We start from the raw sequence: 19871 nt of genomic DNA, 5'->3' as shown, positions 1-19871 counted from the left end.
GGATGAAGATCAGTTTAAAGATGTCACGAGGAAAAAGCTGTTCAAGTGAAACAATTGTAATTTATCAACAAGGCTGAAAGTTGTGCTTGAGGTGTCAGTAGGTGGAAAAGTCCAGAAAATTAAGATCCATTCTGTATTTCATGAAATTAATCCTAATCAGTGCAGCTACATGGGTTGTATTTCTGCACTGAAGGGAGATCTCATCTCATCTCATTATCTGTAGCCGCTTTATCCTGTTCTACAGGGTCGCAGGCGAGCTGGAGCCTATCCCAGCTGACTACGGGCGAAAGGCGGGGTACACCCTGGACAAGTCGCCAGGTCATCACAGGGCTGACACATAGACAACCATTCACACTCACATTCACACCTACGGTCAATTTAGAGTCACCAGTTAACCTAACCTGCATGTCTTTGGACTGTGGGGGAAACCGGAGCACCCGGAGGAAACCCACGCAGACACGGGGAGAACATGCAAACTCCACACAGAAAGGCCCTCGCCGGCCACGGGGCTCGAACCCAGACCTTCTTGCTGTGAGGCAACAGCGCTCTGAAGGGAGATGAAATGGTTAATAGAGGAGTGTTCATGATCTCTCTGTGTTTGTGCTCCTCCTCTTCCTCTATTGCTCTTTCACACACAGAACCAGGAAGTGACTCCTCATTTCAGAGAAAACAAACTGTTCTCTTTCTCTCTCTCTCTCTCGTTGTGAGTTCAGGAAAATGGCCGAGGCCAGTATTTCAGTAGCTCAGGACCAGTTCATGTGTCCAGTGTGTCTGGATCTCCTGAAGGATCCGGTGACTATCTCCTGTGGTCACAGTTTCTGTAAGGTGTGTATTAATGGCTGCTGGGATCAGGAGGATCAGAAGGGCGTCTACAGCTGTCCTCAGTGCAGAGACACTTTCACGACAAGGCCTGTTCTACGCAGAAACAACATGCTGGATGAAGTGGTGGAGAAACTGAAGAAGACTGAAGTCCAAGCTGCTTCTCCTGCTCACTGTTACGCTGGACCTAGAGATGTGGAGTGTGATTTCTGCACCGGGAGAAAACACAAAGCCATCAAGTCCTGTCTGACGTGTTTGGCTTCATTTTGTGAAACTCATCTGAAACCTCACTATGAAGTTTCTTCATGGAAAAAACACACAATAATTGAAGCCTCAGCAAAACTCCAAGAGAAGATCTGCTCTGAACATGATGAAGTGCTGAGAATCTACTGTCGTACTGATCAAATATGTATTTGCTCTTTGTGCATGTTGGAGAAACATAAAGACCATGACGCTGTTTCAGTTGCAGCAGAAAGAGCTGAGAAACAGGTGAGAACTAGAAATCTTTCCAGAATTAAATCATCTTAATTATAGTTTCCCATCTAGAAACAGGTGCTTTAGTCAGTGATATGATTTGAACTTTAATTTCAATGTGTGTATCAATCAGAAGGATTCTGTAAAAGCTGATTAAAATTGTCTGTGTTCTGGTGAACAGAGTGTTAAATTTATCTTCAGTGATGGTTGTAATCTGGTTCGGGGTGGGTTTCCTGATAACGGTGCCCTTTAGACCTAAAGAGAGAGTTGAGAGACTCTCTTAAGGAACGAACATTGTCTCTGTGTGTGGTTTTCCGGAACTCACTCGTAAGAAGGAGTCTAAAGAGCAACAGGACGAAGAGCGTCTTTGCAGCTGGCGTCCCCGATATAGGCATTAGTAGCTGCTATAGGCAATCGTACTGTCGTTGCTGAAGGCATTAGTAGTTGCTAAATCCAGTCGATAAGGTCACATGGTGCTCGTTTTTAACCAAAATCTAATGAAATATAAAGTTTTTAAAATAAGATAATATATAGTATCATCTGGAAGCATTACATATATAATGTGGTAATTAATTAATGAAACTATTTTATGTTTTTGGCAATTTTTTTTCTTCCAAGCGTGTTTTTAATGAAATGAACAAACGTTCACATGAAAGAAGGAGCAAATTATAAGCTAAATAATGAGGTAAATGTGTTCCATGTGCTCACTCATTTCACTGTTACCCCCCGATCATGCAGTCAGGATTATTTCAGCTGTTCTCCACAGTGCAGAGTGGGCCGTGTTCTCCCTTATAAGTGCACAGAGAGAGAGAGAGAGGTTTTGATCTGTGTGTAGTGTGTACCGAAGGAGGTTTAATATTCAACCTTATATATAAGGAGGTCAATTCAACCTTCTTAGGTACACACTACACACACATCAAAACCTCTCTCTCTCACACACACACACACACACACACACACACACACCATTAGAGGTGCAGAAATGTCTCATTTATAACACTAAATTAGTTAATCACTCGCCTAATGGAGCTAAATTTGATTAAAATATAGTGATATAAATGTGACATTCTGATATCCATACGTAATTCCATAACATACTGAAATATATTCATCGTGTTTTGTATATATTTATTTAATAATTAACAGAGCTGGACAAAGAACCCAACTTCATTACTTAAGTCAAAGTACAGATCCCACTGGGCAAATGTTACTCCAATACAAGTGAAAGTTGGACAGTCAAATTTTTACTTCAGTTAAAGTACTGCAGTATTTTCTTTTAAAATCCTTAAGTATTAAAAGTACATTTTCTGTCAATGCATTGTTGTATTATAGCCACAACGCTTACAAAACCTAATGCCTCTGAAACACCTGACTGGATTTACTGACTAACTTGTAGAACCTTTAGAATAAACGCCTGGTAGAATGTTACAAAATGAAACACAACTGAACTGAAAAAGACCCATTGTCATTTTCATTTTTTTTTTATTGTAACCCTCCTCCCCACCGCCACAAAGCAGCATGGTAGTGTTCTGACCCGGCTCTGGCAGTGTGTGCACACATGTATGTGTGTGTTAATCAGGAAGACAGTGGAACAGCTGTAAATGCAGCTTGCTCAGAAAATAAAAAGGACAATACAACCTGATTAAAACCCAGATCCGCACCTTGAGCTTAATAACGGCCCAACAGCAACTCTGCTTTAAGCAAGACAACAAAAAAAAGGTGCAAGACCATCATCTGACATCAAAACAAAAAATTCCAGCAATTTGTTGTGACTGACGAGTACAATACTGTCCATCTCACAGGTCTCACGTGCGCGTGTGTGTAAGTGTATGTATTCATGCACATATGAATCTGCCTGTGGAATCATGTCAGTCAAGCTCCACCTGACATGCTAGCAAACTATTTTCAAACTCAAAATCATATTGGGCAGCTAATATTACGAGAAAATAAAGATTTCTACTTTTTTGTTTAATTGGCAAGATTATGATAAAACATTTCTGAAAGGACTTCAGAAAAGTGAACGTTATTCATGTTAGTGTAACTCCATTTTTACATGCTATCTAACAGTGTCCACGTTAACTAGCTATGTGTAAACATTAGACGTGGACAAGGCGATGGCAACTTGGCAAATCCATAGAAAGCCATTTGAGGAATCAGACTGTGTAGCGACTGCAACATTATCGCGAGCTCTAAAGCACAGACAACTTCACTGCAAGCTTTCTCTTGGAATAAAACGTTTATCTCCCTCAATATGCTTCCGCAGGTCGGATGGTGAGTTTTTGTAGGCTGTGATGTGCTCCGTTTTAGGCAAACAAAGCCAACATTTAAAATGAAATGACTCTTTATTCCTTTCAGAAAACTGAATCATGGGTTCTAACTATAGAACCGTGGGTGTGTGCAGGGGTGGTTTTAGGAAATCTGAGGCTCTGGGCAAAGGACAATTTGGAGGCCCCCCTCAACCCCAACCAGGGCCGTAACCAGGATTTTTCAAATACCGAGGTCAAGCATGGCTGACAGCACCGAAGGCCCCCCCCGGCACAATTTAAATAAATAAATAACAAATCAAGGATACCGTAGATTTGGTGGTGGAAACATTTATTTTAACAATTCTACAACTGTGGCACCATAACTGTGGTGTTTTATCTGACATAAAAGTAGAAAGGTCGTGAACTCTTGAACTGAGTATACATACCTAAAGTACCAGTTACCTAAAGTATTGGCATTATTTACATTGCAGCATACACATGACAGAAAGGGTGTGAACTGCTGAATTGTAAGCTTTAGTATTACACCTTATAATAATAGTGTGTGTGTGTGTGTGTGTGAGAGAGAGAGAGAGAGAGAGAGAGAGAGAGAGAGAGAGAGAGAGAGAGTGACTGAGAGTTTGTGTGTTATTTGTGGGTGTCTGTATGTGTAGAGACATTCTGAGCAGTAATGTAAAGGCATCAGTCTATCTGGCTGTCTTGAATTGAGATCCATTTGCATGCATTCTCTGAAACAGAGTGTAATGTAAGTTTGGCTCATAATGATGGGTGGTAAAAGAGAGCAACTGGACTTGCTTGAAGATTCTTGAAGACGTTTCACCTCTCATCCGAATGGCTTCTTCAGTTCTGTCTGACTTTTTTTACCACCCATAGTTACTATGACCTGGATGACTGAGAATATTCACAGACATATTTGGCTCATAACACATTTACTTCAACAATTCTAAAACTGTGCCATCATAACTGTGGAGTTTTGTCTGACATAAAAGTCAAAACTGAACTGAGTGTATTGCTCAGCTACCTGAAGTATTGGCATTATTTACATTTCATTATCTTAAATTACATTAGAATGTAGGGCTATTAGTTCTGTGTGAAGACTACTGTATGTATTAGAGAGAGTGTGTGAGAGTGTATTATTTGTGTGTGTGTCTGTGTGAGTGAGTGAGTGAGTGAGTGAGTGAGAGAGAAAGAGAGAGTTATGAGAGAAAGAGAGAGAGTTACTCGAACAAGCCGGTTTACTCAGCCCTGCACAGGGCTGCCTGTGACAACGTAGTTTTGAATGTTTCTCAAAATGCTAACTAAAATGTAATAGGCAATGACAATGAAATGTTTCCCCTTGGAAAGTTGGCATGACACCGCTGAACGGTCTGCCACTGCACTGGCAATATTTTCTCACCTTCCCTCCTTCTCGTTCCCTGCTCTTCTGTTGGCTGTCCAAACCTTAATTTAGTTTGTTGCAACGTTTTCATTTTGCACTCAGGTAAAGCTCTATAATGCGATGTGACTATTAGCCTACGTTAGGTTAGGTAGGCATATGTGATAGAGCGTAGACTACACCCTGCCTGTTTTACCAAAACCCAACTTCCCCGGCCGACACTAGTATAGGCTACGTCGCGTGACGCTGCGTTAGACACGGCAACGATAGAGACAGAGGCTGAGAGATTTCAGATGACATTAGACAAATGTGAATTTTATTGGGGGGAAATACAGATGACATGTGGATGTAGACGCTGCGCTTTACATTAATCACTGCTCGAATTCAGCGTAGACCAATTTTACATTTCTGAAAAAAATACCGAGGACATGACCTCGGTGTCCTCAATGGTAGTTACGGCCATGACCCCAACCCATACATCTGTAATAATAATGAGATGATGAATCATACGTACTGACGAACAATATTTATTGTGAACACATGGAAATGATTGAAAAAAACCCAATAAAGATCACTGAATATCTGAATATAAGCTGTGTGTGTGTGTGTGTGTGTGTGTGTCAGTAGAGGAGAGTGTGTGTCTGCCTGTCTGTCTATGTGCGCTGCTGTCGGTGTGCCCATATCAGTCTCATGGGTAGTGGTGGCTACAGTGGATGAGACCTGCACAGAAAGACAGGGAGAGAGAAAAACCAAACGCGGATTGATATACAGTGTAAGATTTAAATAAATGAAATTATTAGTTATTAATTATTATAATTTTACTTACTGTGTGCTTAAAACTTGATTTTTCTTGCTTTAGCATTGGCAAATGCAGTGATGACATCTTCCATGTCCAGTTTCCTTCTCACGGCTTGCTCAATGGATATTACCGCCAGATCTGACAGTCTCTCCTGACACATGGTGGACCTGAGATATGTCTTGATTAATTTCAAGGCAGAAAAACTCCTTTCCCCAGAAGCCACTGTGACAGGAAGTGTGAGGAGTACTCGAAGTGCAATACTTATGGTGATGATACACGGGGCAACTTTTTGGGCAATGTTGCCGAGCAATGTTGCTGGGCAATTGTGTTTTGACTGTTTTCTATTGAGATTGGGCAACATTGTTTCTTTCTGAATGGTTTTGATAATCTCTGGCAACTTTTTGAGATAAGCCAATCAGAACGTGAGTATCGAGTCATGTGACCTCCGGTGAGGTTCGGATCAGAAATTTCAAACAAATATGGCGGCCGCTCAGTGTCAGTGGAGTGAAGAGATGGAGAGATTCCTCATCTGTTTTTACGCCGGTAAGTTGTTATTTTAATATTCTATATGGAGGAATTTACCGGTACCTCACCAAAGCTCTAAAAAACAACAGACAGCTTGATTAAATGGTCACAGCAAAAATTAAGACATCGATTTTTTTTTTTAGCTAACTGTAAACTGCCGTTGCTAACTGTTGTTGCCCATTGTTAGTTGCCCTGAAAAGTTGCCCTGTGTCTCACCTAGTTGCCCATTGCCAGCAACATTGCTCGGCAACATTGCCCAAAAAGTTGCCCCGTGTATCATCACCTTTAGAATAGATTTGGGTAACAATCCAGCAGGTTTTCTCTGAATATATAATTAAGCATGTCTGTTGGAGAGGAAATGCAATCAGGGAAGCCTTTAACTGCAGCTGTTATCTCGCGTTCTAAATGAGCACCATCCTTTTTCCTCTTCCTTTTCCCACTGCCACTTAGAAATCGTTTCATTCTGATTTTACTTTAACAAAACATTTTACGAGGGCTCTGCAGCTAGAGCTAGATGGTGCTGGTGCATGTATTCAGCCCGCTCGCGTCATTGCCTAGGTTACTTCAGACACTACGGCTCTGAGGAAGAGCGAAGCCGGATAGCTGTGCGTGACATCACGTCACATACTGGTGGTTTTGCTTGTGAATCTAGCTGTAGGATTACACGTGAATCATGCTCTATTGCTTTTATTATTTTCGTAGCAGGGCGGCACGGTGGTGTAGTGGTTAGCGCTGTCGCCTCACAGCAAGAAGGTCCTGGGTTCGAGCCCCGGGGCCGGCGAGGGCCTTTCTGTGTGGAGTTTGCATGTTCTCCCCGTGTCCGCGTGGGTTTCCTCCGGGTGCTCCGGTTTCCCCCACAGTCCAAAGACATGCAGGTTAGGTTAACTGGTGACTCTAGATTGACCGTAGGTGTGAATGTGAATGGTTGTCTGTGTCTGTGTGTCAGCCCTGTGATGACCTGGCGACTTGTCCAGGGTGTGCCCCGCCTTTCGCCCGTGGTCGGCTGGGATGGGCTCCAGCTTGCCTGCGACCCTGTAGAAGGATAAAGCGGCTAGAGATAATGAGATGAGATGAGATTTTCGTAGCAATGTGGTTCATGTCGAGTGGAAAATATGTATAATCACAATGAATTATTACATAGTAAATGATGATGTATAGCATGCAGGAAAACAGGAATACCGTAATGCGAAGACGAGGCCCCTGATTGGACGAGGCTCAGGGCAATTGCCCGACTTTGCCCAATGGAAAGACCGCCTATGGGTGTGTGCATTCCCCAGAAGAACCGCCTCCTTCCATTCTGCCATCCACTGATCGTGTTAAATAATGCTGCGGAGAAATCATTGATCTTGATTTTATCCAGCTGCTTCATAGTAACGAGTAACGAGGACCTTGATAGAAATGTAGTGGAGTAAAAAGTACGATATTTGTCTTTCAAATGTAGTGAAGTTAAAGTCATAAGTTTCCAAAAAAAAATACTCAAGTAAAGTACAGATACTCAAAAAGTGTACTTAAGTACAGAACTCAAGTAAATGTACTTCGTTACTGTCCACCTCTGATAATTAACTCGATGTATTTGCAATGTAGAAGAAAACTAATTGAACACCACCAGCAGATTCAACCCCAGTTTCCCCCGCTGACTGTGAGAGTCCCTCAGAGCCGCATGCGCATTCTGTGGATTCGGCAGCGAGCGAGTCGCTCTTTGTTTTGAACGAGTGCTCCGGGTCTCTCGTAAATTCCGAGCAAACTAAAGGACGACTTGTGCTACGATGTTGTTCGGGAAAACCACGTTAGCTTGATGATGGATCTTAAGAGGTCATTTAAAACTCTCTTGGCCTTAAGAGGCTTTCGGGAAACCCAGCCCAGATCAGTTAGTGAACATTTCTCTCTCTCACACACACACACACACACACACACACAGAGTACATAACCTTCAGAGCAAAACATGAATGTACTTTGAACTGACATTAATATGGAACCAGTTCGCTCGTACTGTATAAAAAGCTGAATGTATTTTATTTGTCCTCAGAGTGAGTTAAAGGAGGAGCAGATGAAATCCCAGCAGAGAATCCAGGAGAAGCAGAAGAAGGTGCAGGAGCTGAAACAGGCTGTGAACACTATAAAGGTGAGCAGTGAGCAGAGACAGAGCTGCTCCTAGAAACACACACAACATGGACAACGAGTCATTTACAGTCCCAGTAAGAGAGGGAATGATAGATGAGCTTTAAATCTTGTGTGCGTGCGTGTCCTAACAGCTCAGTGCACAGACAGCAGTGGAGGACAGTGAGAGGATCTTTACTGAGCTGATCAGCTCCATGGAGAAAAAGCGCTGGGAGGTGACGGAGCTGATCAGAGATCAGGAGAAGGCTGAACTGAGTCGAGCTGAACGACTCCTGGAGCAACTGGAGCAGGAGATTGCTGATCTTCAGAGGAGAGTCACTGAGCTGGAGCAGCTTTCACACACACACGATCACATCCATTTCCTCCAGGTAACACTCACTGTCTGATCTACAGAGCCAGCTGTTCCTCACACACTCTCTAAAACACCTCTCATTAAGGGAACAATAAATGTCCCTGTCTGACATCACAAGTGGGTTTTACATTTCATTTGTTTTCTGTAGGTTTTAGCTTCTGGACGTCGCTCTCCTCCATGGCTCAAACCAGATTTTCGCACATCCAGCGTCACTGTCCATCAACATCTCTCATTTGATGGAGTGAGGAATTCTCTCTCAGATCTGAAAAAGAGACTCGAGGAATTCTGTGAGGAGGAATTCAACAAAATCCCTCCACATGGTAAGAGGAGCTGTTCCTGCTGGAGAAACACAGTGATGTGTTATTTCTTAGCGATGCTCCTGCTTTCTTTTCTGCAGACACTTTATTCACCCGACACGTTGAACTAAAACACTGATTTAAAATGAATAAACTGACTGGATCACTTTAAACTCTTTCCATCTTTTACACAAACTCATGTTTCTATTTTTCTGTCCACAGCTGCAGCAGTTCAGATCATTTCAGGACCAGAACCACAGAGCAGAGAAGAGTTTCTGAAATGTACATCTAACACACACACACACACACACACACACACACTTCTAGGCCTGTCATGATCACAAATTTTGTTGGATGATATATTGTCTCAGAAATTATTGCGATAAACCATATTATTCTTGACGTCTCTTCAAGACAATTTTATGCCACTAGTAAAATAATAATGATCATGCAAATACACCCTTTCATAGAACAGTAAACTTTTTAATTAATTCAACTTATTCAATTCAACAGTGGAATGTAAAAAATAAATATAAATAAATAAGCTAAAGAAATAAAACAATCAAACAAAACCACTCACAACAAAAACGATAAATAAAATAATTTATGGCACTTAAAAATTGCACTTAAGGCCATCCTTAAAAAAATCCGTTTCCTGTCCACCGGGTGAGCAAAAAAATTTTCAGTCGGGAGGGAGGGATTTTTTTTTTAATATATGGATGGATAAGAAATCGCAATGCTGTGTTTGCTTTTTCTTTCAGTACTTTTTTATTACAAAAGCAGACACATTTAATAAAATGATGGTTTAATCAACTGAAACTTGTACAAAAACTTTAAGTTAGCATTTTAAATGCTGACTGCAACATTTGCAAAACTTTTACAAAGGTACTTAAAATGTCTGACACACGGACTTTTTGTAGTTCTAAATCGACCGTTGGGCCTAGTTCGGATGAAATTACACTATTAAAATGATCACTGAATGATTTGTTTTTCTGAATCTTTACTATTTTGTTGTTCGCTAGAATACCATTTTGCGATTTCACACTTAAGCAAATGTTTGAAAACTCCGGATCTCCTTCCTTCATGGTGGCTGCCATTTTTTTTGTGCCGCACGGCGCATGCGCAGAGCTGCTTCGATTCTATATTCTGTGCGGAATGCGTAAATGTCAAGTTCGATTTTAGATTTACGAACCCGAAAAAAATGTCGAAAAACCGGCGTTAAAAAAAAAATTTCAACTGCACAAACGGCACTCACCCGGCCGGTGGACCGGAAACAGAACATTTTTTAATAATGGCCTAAGTGAATATTAACTTGGCACAGGGTAATAAAAAGACATCCTTTTCTTCACAGGCAACATTCTGCCAATCCAGTTTCTCAAAGATTAGTACCCAGATCAACAAAAAGTGCAAAGTAACAACGTATTGCCAGCTGTCATTTGGATAAAAGTCACAACAATTAGAACGAGATAACATGTAGGCAAGGGCGTAGGTTTGGTATTAACATTGGTGGGGACAAAAACCCAATGCCAACCCCCAGTGGTGCCAACTTCAGGTCAACATTAGAGGGTGTGGGTGCAATCAGGTAATTATTGAAATTAAGTGATCAATCTCATTAAATCAGTCTTATTAAATTTGAAGGTTAATAATTAAAATGAATCAATCCCATTGAATCGTTTACTTTGACTCATTTGAATTGAATCATACCATAGAATCAGTCATTTGAGGTGAATCGTTCAATGAATCATTTAGTGAATCGTATAGTGAATCGTTCAATGAATCATTTAGTGAATCGTTCAATGAATCATTCAGTGAATCATTTAGTGAATCATACCATTAATCCTGGATAAATTACCAAACAGCTAGATTATGGTACATTTCCAAATTATTACGATCACTTACCATATTACGTAACTTATATGCACCTTTTGAATTCTTTGAGAAGATTGGGGACTTCATATATCGTTCACACAAATAAACACAGTTTGTTTAATAAATGAATTTATTATAACAAAGATAAAAATAATAAATCAATATATACAAGCAGTGAGGTGTGTGTGTATATACATGTGTGGTGTGTGTGTATGGCCTAGCTTGTTGCTAGCTAAAACAAAGGAATGTTATCCAAGTAGAACAAAGGATTAGCTCTGTTGCTAATGCGTGCTTGTGTGTGTGTGTGTGTGTGTGTGTGAAGGACTTGACCATGTGTTTAGCCTCGTGTAGCTAACTACACGTGGTGGAGGCCTAGATTAGCCTTGTGTTGCTAGTGTGTTTGTGAAGGGCCCTATGGCCTAGCTAAAGTGTGTTTGTGAAAGGCCCTATGGCCTAGCTAAAGTGTGTTTGTTAGGCCTGGTGAGGCCTACTGAGCACGTGTTGCTAAAGACAAAGGGAAGCTATCTAAAGTGTATCAGGCCTGGTCAGGCCTGTTGAGCACGTGTTTTCTCAGTAACACAAAAAGATTCCACACTCATAACATTACCAAACTCACTGAAACCTTGATAAGGTCAAAATGTATGATAAGGAAATTAAAGTGTTAGTCAGAGAGGAATAAGGGAAAGAGAGAAGCATGTACAGCCTATCTATTAAACAATTGAGAGAACATAGAACCAAAATAAATCAACACACTGCGTGTCTAACAGTGTAACAGATAAACCTGGGTTTAATTCACACTATTTCAATAAAAGCAAATTCCTAAGACTATCTTAATTATGCCCAAATGCCAAAATCTTACTTAATCCTGCCTTTAGCAAGATATGAAGAACTATTCGCCGGTGTAGTTTCGGCCTCGCCGTGGGAGCACGTGAGCCGCTCGGGATGGAGGCGTAGAAAACTTTCGGGTCCAGCGGAGCACTTGGGTGGTTCCTGTGGAAAGCAGAGGATTCTTGGTCCGAACCTCAGCGTTCGTGAGGAAAAGTCTCTGATCAGAATAAGATGCACAGTGCTTTTGAGTTAAAAAGGATTCAATCGCTTCTTAACTTTTAACTGCCTGGGCTGCAGTCGTGATGTCACTTCTAATACAAGTAAACCGGTTGTAACTCAGGTTGAGTTTAAAGATCGCGCGACTCTAGAGTTTACCTTTGCCAAGGGTAAGAAAGAAAATCGCGCTGAGTGATGGATCTTGCAAGAAAGAAGACGTCTTTTTGGGTGGAGAGCATCCCTTTTGTGCGTCTAGACTCGTTGAAATCTGGACGCGAGAGACAAAATGGAAGCGTTGTCCCATTGTTTTATGTGCGCATGGCGGACTGACGTAGATGATCCCGCCCACGTGTGACATAGGTCAACGCGGAAGTAGGCTGATGGGAAATGTAGTTTCTTAAAGAGACAAAATGGCGGCATGATACCTACAAGGGTCACAATATTTTGCTCCGTTGTGTTCCACCAAAAGAGTCTCCATCATCTCTCCAAAGGCCAGACTTTTAACAGTTGAAGTTCAGAACTGTAGTAATTCATGAATAATAATAATAATAATAATAATAATAATAAAATGAAATCCATTTGATTAACTGCAAATCTTGCATGTGATGATGAACTCATTCTATCAATTTGCAAATGTGTTTTCCAAGCGAATACCGCGCTGATTGTCGGGAGGGTGTATGTTCCTTTCCCTCATAAATGGAAATAAAACCCATCCGGAGCCTTAAACACTGCGTTCCATGAGGCTGGCAGGGGGAGTCGCTCTCTTCTGTGGGATCTTTAACTAGGTTTAGAATGCTAGTTTAAGCTGATATGTGATTGATCTAACGGTAAAACAGCACGAGGGCTCGAGAACTTTGACAGGTTACAATTTTACTTGGCAACAGAATGTATCTGAATTCTGATTGGTTGTTGTATCTGAATTCTGATTGGTTGTTGTTATATTATTGCCCTTTTGTTGTGTTCTTGAGCCCAGAGTGGGGGGAGGGGGGAGTGACAGGGTTCTACAGAGAAAAGTTTTCACTGCAACCGAACTGCTGTTTTCGTGACCACGCCCCCAGCGCGGATATTCATGTTCACATTGTTCAGTTTGTTTTTCTCTTTTATTTTAGATTTCTGTTATCTGACTCTGGATCCCAACACGGCACATCGTCTCCTCATTCTGTCTGAGAAGAACAGAGCGGTGAGATGCAGTGAGAGAGAGCAGCGTTACTCTGATCATCCAGAGAGATTTGATTCCTGGCTTCAGGTGTTGTGTAAGGAGAGTGTGTGTGGACGCTGTTACTGGGAGGTGGAGTGGAGCCGTGCTGGTGGCGTGTCCATAACAGTCTCATATAAAGACATCAGCAGGAAAGGACAGGGTGATGAGTGTGGGTTTGGACTCAACAATCAGTCCTGGAGTCTGTGCTCTTCTTCTTCTTCTTCTTCTCTCTCTTTCTGGCACAACAGCATTGAGACTGATCTCAGAGTTCCATCACCCTCCAGAATAGGAGTGTATGTGGATCACAGTGCAGGAACTCTGTCCTTCTACAGCGTCTCTGACACGATGAAGCTCCTCCACAGAGTCCACACCACATTCACTCAGACTCTATACGCTGGGTTCTGGCTCTCCTGGGTTTCTCCTTCTACAGTGAGATTGTGTGATCCAGAATAAAAGTGTGTAGTGTTTTCTGTAAAATTCCTGCACGTTGCCACGTTGTTGCTCAGTCGTCTGTTTCACTAGAACACAATCCAGCTGCACAAAAAACACTCATTTTAATATTTAAATTAAAACAGATGAATAATTTAAAATAATTAAAAAGGAAATGTTAAAAATTAACTGTCAGATAAGAAACTCGTCAAATTTAAAAAGAAAATGATCTCATGACCTTCGCATTATAAAGTTGTTTGTTTCATATTAAGCAGCGTCTCATTAAATAACTAATAAACAGTAATAAAGCCAGAACAGAACAACATTTTAAACCTGTTCAGGTCACACTATATAAAAATAAAACACCACTTTTAGAATGAATTTGATTTTTCTGCTTGTGTTCTAAGATGTAAAATCCACATTCACTTTTTCAAATCTGAAGTTGTTTCTAAACCCTGAGATTTGATTGTAAAACATTGAACAATATTTAAACTCCATTAGAACATCCAGTACATGATCGGTTCAGGCTGCCGATGTCATGTTCATCCCATGTTCAGCCTGGATGATGATTGGCCCGCAGATAGAATCTTATAAATCCAGGTTTATCTGTGAGTTTGGGATTTTTATTCAAATATTACAATCAAAGCTTTGCAGAATAAAAGATAAGAGCACAGGAGAATAAAGTTTCCCCCAGTGATGAAGTTTCTGTGCTGAACTCATTTTCAGACAGAAGCTTTTAATACTGATGTCAGGATGTCAGCAAGCCGCTGTATTGATACGCAACGGGGTTTTTCTCCACTTTGGATGGATATTTTTAGATTATTTAATCTGTGGGAAATAACTACAGTGTCTTAAATATGTGTTGGTGAAAATCACTGTAAACCTACAACTGACATTTTTTGGATGTCAGCAAGCTGCTGTAAAGTGTCTTGCAAAAGTATTCATCCCCCTTGATGTTTTTCCTCTTTTGTCGCATTACAAGCTGGAATTAAAATGGATTTTTGGAGGGTTAGCACCATTTGATTTACACAACATGCTGACTACTTTAAAGGTGAAAATTGTTGTTTTATTGTGACACAAACAATAATTAAGATGAAAAAAACAGAAATCTGGAGTGTGCATAGGTATTCACCCCCTTTCCTATGAGCCCCTAAATAAGAGCTGCTCCAACCAATTCACTTCATAAGTCACATAATAAGTCACTTAATAAGTTGATTAAGATCCACCTGTGTGCAATCAAAGTGCAATCATGATCTGTCACATGATGTCTGTGTAAATAAATCAACCTGTTCTGGAAGGACCCTGACTCTGCAACACAAACAAACAACATGAAAACCAAGAAGCCTCCAAACAGGTCAGATACAAAGTTAGGGAGAAGTATAGATCAGGGTTGGGTCATAAAAAATATCCCAAACTTTGAATATCCCAAGGCGCACCATTAAATCCATTATTGCAAAATGGAAAGAATATGGCACCACAACAAACCTGACAAGAGAAGGCCCCACCCACCAAAACTCACAGACCAGGCAAGGAGGGCTTTAATCCAAGATGTAACAAAAACACCAAAGATAACACTGAAGGAGCTGCAAAGATCCACAGTGGTGATGGGAGTATCTGTCCATAAGACCACTTTAAGCCGTACACTCCACAGAGTGGGCGGGGCTTTATGGAATAGTGGCCAGAAAAAAAAGCCATTACTTACAGAAAAAAATCATCATAAAAACATGTTTGGAGTTTGCCCAACAGCATGTGGCAGACTCCCCAAACACATGGAAGAACATTCTCTGGTCAGATGAGACTAAAATTGATCTTTATGGCCATCATGGGAAACGCCATGTGTGGCACAAACCCATCACCCTGAGAACACCATTCCTACAGTGAAGCATGGTGGTGGCAGCATCATACTGTGGGGACATTTTTCATCTGCAGGGACAGGAAAGCTGGTCAGGACTGAAGGAAAGATGGATGGCACTAAATACAGGGCAATTCTGGATGAAAACCTGTTTGAGTCAGCCAGAGGTTTGAGACTGAGATGAAGGTTCACATTCCAGCAGGATAATGATCCTAAACATTCTGCGAAAGCTACACTGGAGTGGTTTAAAGGGAAATATTTAAATGTCTTGGAATGGCCAAATCAAAGCCAAGACCTCAAACCAATTGAGAATCTGTGGCATAACTTGAAGATTGCTGTACACCAACGCAACCCATCTAACTTGAAGGAGTGTGAGCAGTTTTGCCTTGATGAATGGGCAAAAATCCCAGTGGCTAGATGTGCTAAGCTAACAGGAACATACCCCAAGAGACTTGCAGCTGTAATTGCAGCAAAAGGTGTCTCTACAAAGTATTGACTTTGGGGGTGAATACCTATGCACACTCCAGATTTCTGTTTTTTCACCTTAATTATTGTTTGTGTCACAATAAAACAACAATTTTCACCTTTAAAGTGGTTGGCATGTTGTGTAAATCAAATGGTCCTAACCCACCCAAAATTAATTTTAATTCCAGCTTGTAATGCGACAAAACAGGACAAACACCAAGGGGGATGAATACTTTTGCAAGACACTTTATTATGGTGCAAGGAATTGATCCAGAAGGTGGCAGCTATGCAGTAATAAGGATGCTGGCTGCCTTTCAACACAAGAAAGAAGAAGAAGCAGACAGGAAGTGTGAAACCTTCAGGAGTGTTAGTAAATCTCAAGTGGGGTATTGACAAAGAAACAATGATCATTCTCTATAAATCTTTAATTTTATCATGTCTTGATTATGGTTGGGAAGTTTATGATTCTGCATGTATTACTAGGAAAAGAGAATTAGATGTTATTCAAAATCAATGCGTTAGAATCTGCACTGGTGCTCTTCAATGTACTCCTATCTCTGTTTTGGAGATAGACTGCTCTATTATACCTTTTGACCGTAGTTCATTTCATTCCCCAGCAGGCGTCGCTTATCCGCGCGATCTTCACGAGACTTGTGCGAGACTTTGAAACGTGAAGCGTCAGCCAGGTGTCAGTGCTGCCATTTTGAATACTTGGATCCTCCCTCAGACACCCTCTGAAAACTGTTTTCCAAACAAGTTGAAATGACGATTACTGCCTACTTTTTTCAAACTTTCCTGATTGCTATCAAAACAAACAACTTCTGGCTTGATTACGTCAGCATTCGAAAGAGTGTGCGCGCGTCTTTTGAAAACCCCCGTGTCTGAAATCGCTCCCTACTCACTATACAGGGCACTATATAGTGAGGACACCATTTTGTAGTGCTGTCCGAAACCTTAGTGAGGATTATTTACACCCTATACAGTGCACTCAAAGTATCCCACAATGCATCACGAAGTATTTTTTTTATATTCACACAGTTGTATAATTATCATTAAAAGTCTTCAAATATTTTCAAATGCATGCAAGAGTGATATTGCTTTTTTGCATTTCATCCACTTTAAGGCAGTGAGAATTTTCTACAAGATGTTTTTTGAACACAGTGAAAATAGGCTTTACTTTTTTCCATTTTGAGCAGTGAATGAAATATTTCGAGAGCAATAGTAAATTATTCATAACATAGTCCGCTTGTGAATCCTTCAGACTCGTCCCAAATGTTATGTTGTCCAGGGTAAGTGTGTCCTGTAGCTGGATTTTAGAAGAAAGCCAGTCCAAAAAGTCCTCCCAAAATGTTTTTGTGTAAATACATTGAAAGAAAAGATGGTCCGTAGTTTCAATATCTGATTCACAGAAAATACAGTTGTTATCAATACTGTCAATATTGAACCTCACTCTTAGCATTCCACTGGATGGATAAATCTCATTCAAAATCTTAACATGCGCTTCCTTCACCTTTGGACTTACAGGAAATTTTAGATATTGGGTCCTCCATTTTTTAACCTCTACTTCAGAGAACTTCTGAAAGATGGAATTTCTATTTGAACGTATTGGGTACAGATTATTATTCAAATGATTATGTAGGATTTTGTTTGGTATCTCTTTGTTAAGAAAGTCTTGTTCCATGATGTAGAGTATTGGAAGGTTAGGAGGAGGCAAACTCTCAGGATCAATGTTTTGTACAAGTTGTTTGACTGGATGAGGAATTGCTTTGCATATTTTATTAAATTCAGCTTTTTTGCAGGTAATATTATGAATGGAGGAGAAGTTTTCATATAACAGCCAGTTGCCCTGATTATCCATAAGGTGAGATATTAACCAAATACCTTTATCCATCCAGTGTTGCAAAAAGAGAGATTTTCCATGACACAGAACATATCTATTATTCCCAGAGGTGTGTATTGTATCCTTGTTAGACCAATTTAGAGGAAAATTAATCCAGATGACACAAGTCAAAATTCTATCAAGTCATATTGCGATTGTGGTGTATTGTTTTATGAATCGTAAATGGACTGCATTTATATAGTGCTTTTCTACTCCTACGAGCACTCAAAGCGCTGTAGTGTATGCCTCAAGGACGGCTTGATGGGGTCAGGTGGAGCAGGGCTCGAACCTGCAACCCTCTGGTTGCCAAACGACACCTCTACCACTGCCCCAATGATGGTTTTTGATTCTATAATGCTATATATAGAGCAAAGCAAGGTTTAATATGACTGCATACACATAATTTCCATGTGTTATCCAACCCACTTGTAGTTTTACATTGTACATTGTACATCGTTGGAGAGATCAGTACCAAAGCATTGTTGCTTCATGTTTGTAATTTCAGGCGGGCCAACCATGGACAGACATCCTTACAAAGAAGATAACTGGTTAAGTGATGAATGCCAGTGTCAGGAAGCAATAGCTCTGATGAAGCACACAGCAGATGAATCGGTGGTAAAGGAGAAGATGAAGTTAACCCTGGTCTATCGTCAGAAGATTTTGCATGACCCTGATAAGTCATCTGACATTCTAACCATTTTCCCACGATTCATGGACATACCTGGTCTGGTGAGTCTTACAGTAGACATACACATTTGAAATCTAGTGCTATATTTTTGCAGTAATCTATAACTTGTTTCTATTCTGTCTTTTTGGTAGAGTGAGCAGGATTTTACACTTCTTTTTGGTGACTCAACCTCTGCAAAGCTGTTGGAGAAATGGTCCACCAACATAAAACCAAAGGTCATTGCACAGTGCCTGACACAGACGAGGGAGCTCCAAGAGCTCGTCCAGAATGCTGTCGCTACTGAAGTTGAAGAAGGTAATTATAATGGCTGTCCCGAAAAATAATTCGCATAAGTCATTACTGTAATTGTAGAAAAATGAGGAATCAATGTGTTGGTGGTGAGAGTTTTTTTTTTTTTTTCTGAAACTGCTATTCCATAACTGTAATTGTAGGCAACACAGGTTACTGGGGTTTTGGACTAGTTCATTTTGTTTTCTATTTCTCCAGGTGACCTGGCAACTTGTCCAGGGTGTACCCCGCCTTTCGCCCATAGTCAGCTGGGATAGGCTCCAGCTTGCCTGCGACCCTGTAGAACAGGATAAAGCGGCTAGAGATGATGAGATGAGATTTTTCCAGGCTGGGACAGTGACATGTCCTCCATTCTGTTGCTGGTCCACCTTCTACCACCTTCGAGTCAAGGGCGCAAAAGACCAGGGAAGATTTCGGCTCGACAAGCCTGTGATTGCCTAGCGAAATTCATCAAGGTGAAGCTATAGCACAGACTAAACACTTCTTAAGTGTAATGATGCTTAAGTTCTTCAAATTGCTCATTCTTGTCCTGTCTACTTATTATGCAATTGTGTAAAACCAGTGGAATAGTGGATATAAGAGCTATTACAACCAATATTTCCACATTTCCAAAGCAGTAGATGCATTACCTATTCAGTTCCAAAACAAACCATTAAGAAATTTGATCAAGTCCTGGTGAAAGAATTCAGTTGAACTACTGTGGAATCCAAATTGCTCATTCTGGGCTGAATTGCCTGTGCCACAAGTTTGGGTTGGGTTCATGTAATGTAGGTGCACAGTAATTATCAAAAACAGTGATTGTGCGATCAAATTTTGGTTAATTAATCTACAGTGAGTTAAATCTGACATTTTCTTCAGTTTATACTGTAAACACAGAGATTGAAGAGAATGTTCACACTGCTATTTTTTGAACAGGGTACTCTGAGATTTGCTTCATGTAAAAAAAAAAAAAAAAGAAGGATTTGATTTGTAATGTGTAATGCTTCCACTGGAGATGTTTGTAATAGCTTTTATTTCTAATTCATCTTTCATTCATCTTTCATTATCTCTAGCCGCTTTATCCTGTTCTACAGGGTCGCAGGCAAGCTGGAGCCTATCCCAGCTGACTACGGGCGAAAGGCGGGGTACACCCTGGAC

The 19871-nt window shown here is 40.7% G+C and overlaps 4 protein-coding genes across 8 annotated transcripts in view; 3 read left to right on the top strand and 1 right to left on the bottom strand.

Moving 5' to 3' along the window:
- LOC132878072 (tripartite motif-containing protein 16-like) overlaps positions 1 to 19871 on the bottom strand; it is a 104500-nt gene that overhangs the window by 19319 nt on the left and 65310 nt on the right. The gene's annotated exons all lie outside the window — the stretch shown is intronic.
- LOC132878569 (stonustoxin subunit beta-like) overlaps positions 1 to 19871 on the top strand; it is an 82006-nt gene that overhangs the window by 28560 nt on the left and 33575 nt on the right. The window lies entirely within an intron of this gene.
- Positions 628 to 19871, top strand: part of LOC132878120 (E3 ubiquitin/ISG15 ligase TRIM25-like) — a 40572-nt gene continuing 21328 nt past the window's right edge. The window contains exons 1-4 of one of the 5 annotated variants that reach the window (XR_009653702.1): positions 628 to 1308; positions 5560 to 5704; positions 5792 to 5967; positions 8283 to 8377. Coding sequence is in view for 3 of the 5 variants with exons in the window: in XM_060913644.1 (XP_060769627.1) it covers positions 718 to 1308; positions 5792 to 5809 (609 nt within the window). In the remaining 2 variants the exon portion in view is untranslated. Of the gene's footprint in view, positions 1309 to 5556; positions 5705 to 5791; positions 7026 to 8282; positions 8378 to 19871 lie in introns of those variants that run through there. The other 4 variants (XR_009653701.1, XM_060913644.1, XM_060913645.1 and 1 more) reach the window with 4 other exon arrangements.
- LOC132878368 (tripartite motif-containing protein 16-like) lies at positions 12579 to 13943 on the top strand. Its single transcript, XM_060913661.1, has one exon. It carries the CDS (start codon positions 13005 to 13007, stop codon positions 13584 to 13586), a length of 582 nt encoding a protein of 193 aa, XP_060769644.1. The 5' UTR covers positions 12579 to 13004; the 3' UTR covers positions 13587 to 13943.

Source organism: Neoarius graeffei, chromosome 2 (genome assembly GCF_027579695.1).
Source record: "Neoarius graeffei isolate fNeoGra1 chromosome 2, fNeoGra1.pri, whole genome shotgun sequence".
Lineage (NCBI taxonomy): Eukaryota > Metazoa > Chordata > Actinopteri > Siluriformes > Ariidae > Neoarius > Neoarius graeffei.
Note: the sequence above shows the minus strand (reverse complement) of the source record. Positions and strands in the feature narration are given on the sequence as shown.